This window comes from Fukomys damarensis, unplaced genomic scaffold, assembly GCF_012274545.1.
Source record: "Fukomys damarensis isolate Sample0158 unplaced genomic scaffold, DMR_v1.0_HiC HiC_scaffold_37, whole genome shotgun sequence".
Lineage (NCBI taxonomy): Eukaryota > Metazoa > Chordata > Mammalia > Rodentia > Bathyergidae > Fukomys > Fukomys damarensis.
Window position 1 is genome coordinate 6,646,593 of NW_022900949.1, and position 2,852 is coordinate 6,649,444.

Genomic DNA, 2,852 nt, shown 5'->3' on the forward strand with positions numbered 1-2,852 from the left:
GGGGGACGGAGCCCGGGGGACGGGTGGTTGGACAGATGGGGACACAGCCATGGAGGAGGCTCGGGGTGGGCAGGGTTGGTCTCACAGCCCCGTCCCCTCAGCAAGAAGTTCCTGTGGGAGGAGTTGGAGCTGGTGCGGGAGGAGGTGACCTTCATCTACCAGAAGCTGTGTGAGTGCCCGCACCCCACCACCCGCAGGGGGGCTGTTCCGCCGCCCCTGGCCCCTGAGCCCCAGTCCCCCCCACAGAGGCCAAGGAGGACGGGATCGCAGAGAACCTCTCAAACATCCAGAAGATGCAGCGAACGCAGGTGAAGGGTCGCGGTGGAGGTAAGGGGACCCTGCAGGAGGTGGCGGGGGAGTCTCCGCCAGCCTGCACCATCAGACCGCAGGCCGGGCTCAACCCCCAGCCCTGCCACCCAGCGCTGTGCGACCCCGGGCAAGTCACTTTGCCTCTCTGGGGCTCAGTGCATTTGTCTGGATAATGGGTAGAATGGAGACGCTCCCTTCCTGACTGAGCAGCTTGCTTAACTGAGGGCTTGACTGCCGCCTGGTGTAGAGTAAGTGCTGCACGCAGTGGGCACCGTCCACCATCGTCGTGTTTGTGGCTGATTTCTCATCCCCCCGGGCCCCAGGTCCTGACAAAGATGCAGCAGCAGCAGCAGCAGCAGCAGCAGGGATATGAGCCATCTGCCTGTCCCGAGGCCGAGGAGGCAGTGCCAGGAAGCGACGGCTGGAAGGACGACCTCCAGAAAGAACTGAGTGACATATGGTGATGCCCGGCCCCAGGCTGACCCCTGACCCCTGACCCCTGACCCTCCTCTCATCCATTCCGCTCCATCTCCAACTTCCGGAACCCGGACTTCTTGCTCCTCCCAGTACTCACCCTACAATGGCTCCCTGGCCTCAGAGCTGCTGCTGTCCCAACCCTGAGCAGTCAGGGGTCCCCTGAGTGACCCCATCTCTCTGTCTCTCGGCAGGTCCGCCATCCGCGGGCTGCAGAATTCCATTGATGGTCTTACCATGTCCTCAGAGGCGCCCCGCGCGGCCTCCAGCCTCAGGGGTGAGGGGCTGAATGTCAGCTTCATTTATGGGGGGTTGGGTGCAGAGGTTCTTTGGCGGGGGTCCCACCTTTCTGCTCATAGTAAGTAAAGTTCTGGGGTTGCAATAAGGTGTTACTGGAGGTTTCATCCAGGGGTCACTCAAAATCACATTCAGGGTCCCTCTGATCTTTTTAAAGAGTGGGTGGAGACGGACACGGTGGAGTGGCACAGGCCTGTAATTCCAGCAATCAGTTGGGAGGCTGAGGCAGGAGGATCATTGTGAGTTCGAGGCCAACCTGGACTACATATCAAGACCCTGTATCCAAAAAAAAAAAAAAAAAAAAAAAAAAAAAAAAAAAAAAAAAAAAAAAATCAATAAGGTCCCGAGTTCGATTCCCAGTGCAAAAAAAGTGGGGTACACTGGAGTCACCATTTGGGGTCATATTCAAAGGATATAGGAGTCATGATCACGAATCATTGTACAGGTTTGCCGTGCAGAGTGATCGCATTGCTGTGTAGGGTTGGTGCACGGACATAGCACATCTTCGTTATCTTTCCGTCCCGTCCTCCTTTCCCTCCACCTCTTATTCCCCTTCCCATTTTCCGTCACCCTTCCTGGTCTCTGTCTTTTGTTCTGTTCTTTATATTTTGCATTTCTCACGTAAGACAAAGCATGTGCTACTTAAGCTCGTGTGTCTGATTCGCTTCACTTAGCACCGTGGTCTCACAACGCATCCTTCTTCCCACGGGTGACTCAAGTTTATCCTTCTTTATGGCAGAGTAGTACTCCACCTTGGGTGAATATCACACTCTCTTTGTCCACCCGTCTATTCAGGGACACATAAGCTGCTTCCAAGACTTAGCCGTCATGAACTGTGCTGCTAGAAACATGGGTGTGCACGGATCACTGTGATGCAGTGACTTTAACTCTCTTTAGGCAGATCCCTAGAAGGGGAAGAGCTGGGTTAAGTGGAATTTCTGGCTTTAGTTCTTTGAGGAATCCCCACAATGGTTCCCTGTGGTGTAACCTCCAGGGACACCAGGGCCATGTTCGGAGCTTACTAAGGGTCACATTCAGGGTTCCTGCCTGAGCACCCAGAGTTGCACCTGTCTCTCCCACAGGCCACAGGGGACACCGGTGCCTGAGCCCTGGGCTCCCTTCCTGGGACACAGAGCCCCATTGGGACCCGCCGCCTTTCAGCAAGAACGGTGCCTTCCCTTCCGGTGGGGTTCCTCCCCGGCCCCCACGACCCTTCCCCTCCTGGCCTGCCCTGCCTGAGCGTTCTGATGTCCCCCGGGTCCGGCCAGGCCCTGATCACCTTCTCTCTCCACAGCTTGAGCAGCCGGGGGCTGCTCGTCCTGAAGAGCCCTCCAGAGAGAAAATAAACTCCTCACCCCGGACTCCTCTGCTCCCGCTGCTTCCGTACTGGGAACCCCCCTCACCCCTAAGTTACTCCTGGGGCCAGGGCAGGTGCAGAGACCCCAGAGAGTCGTCGGGTCGGGGGACAGCGTGAGGCCAGATTTAGTGAGGACAAGGTCGAGGGCCAGTCTGTCCAGGCAGGAGGGCTTTCTCTTTGGTGGCGGGAGGGTGCCCTGGGGGATCTGATCATCAGCAACCGATACATAGCCAAGTAGGAAAACGGGCCCAGGGAAAGGAGAGCCGGAGGCTCCGCGTGGAGCTGGGAACCTCCGCCCTTCCCTAGGACCCTCCATTCTCGTTCCCGGAGAATCTGTGCTAACTCGCCCCGCCTCCAACACAAGAGGCCCCGCCCCGATATGCTAATATGAGCGGCGAGTCCCCGCCTTACCGGT

General features: G+C 57.5%; 1 protein-coding gene across 1 annotated transcript in view; it reads left to right on the forward strand.

Annotated features, from left to right (window-relative positions):
* The window catches only part of Ccdc159 (coiled-coil domain containing 159), a 3,877-nt gene extending 1,426 nt beyond the window's left edge, over positions 1 to 2,451 (forward strand). Inside the window, 6 exon segments of the mRNA XM_010634727.2 lie at positions 102 to 169; positions 247 to 347; positions 633 to 769; positions 978 to 1,060; positions 2,163 to 2,264; positions 2,375 to 2,451. Of these exon segments, the coding sequence (XP_010633029.1) occupies positions 102 to 169; positions 247 to 347; positions 633 to 769; positions 978 to 1,060; positions 2,163 to 2,264; positions 2,375 to 2,379 (496 nt within the window). The 3' untranslated portion in view covers positions 2,380 to 2,451.
* The last annotated feature ends 401 nt before the right edge of the window (positions 2,452 to 2,852 follow it).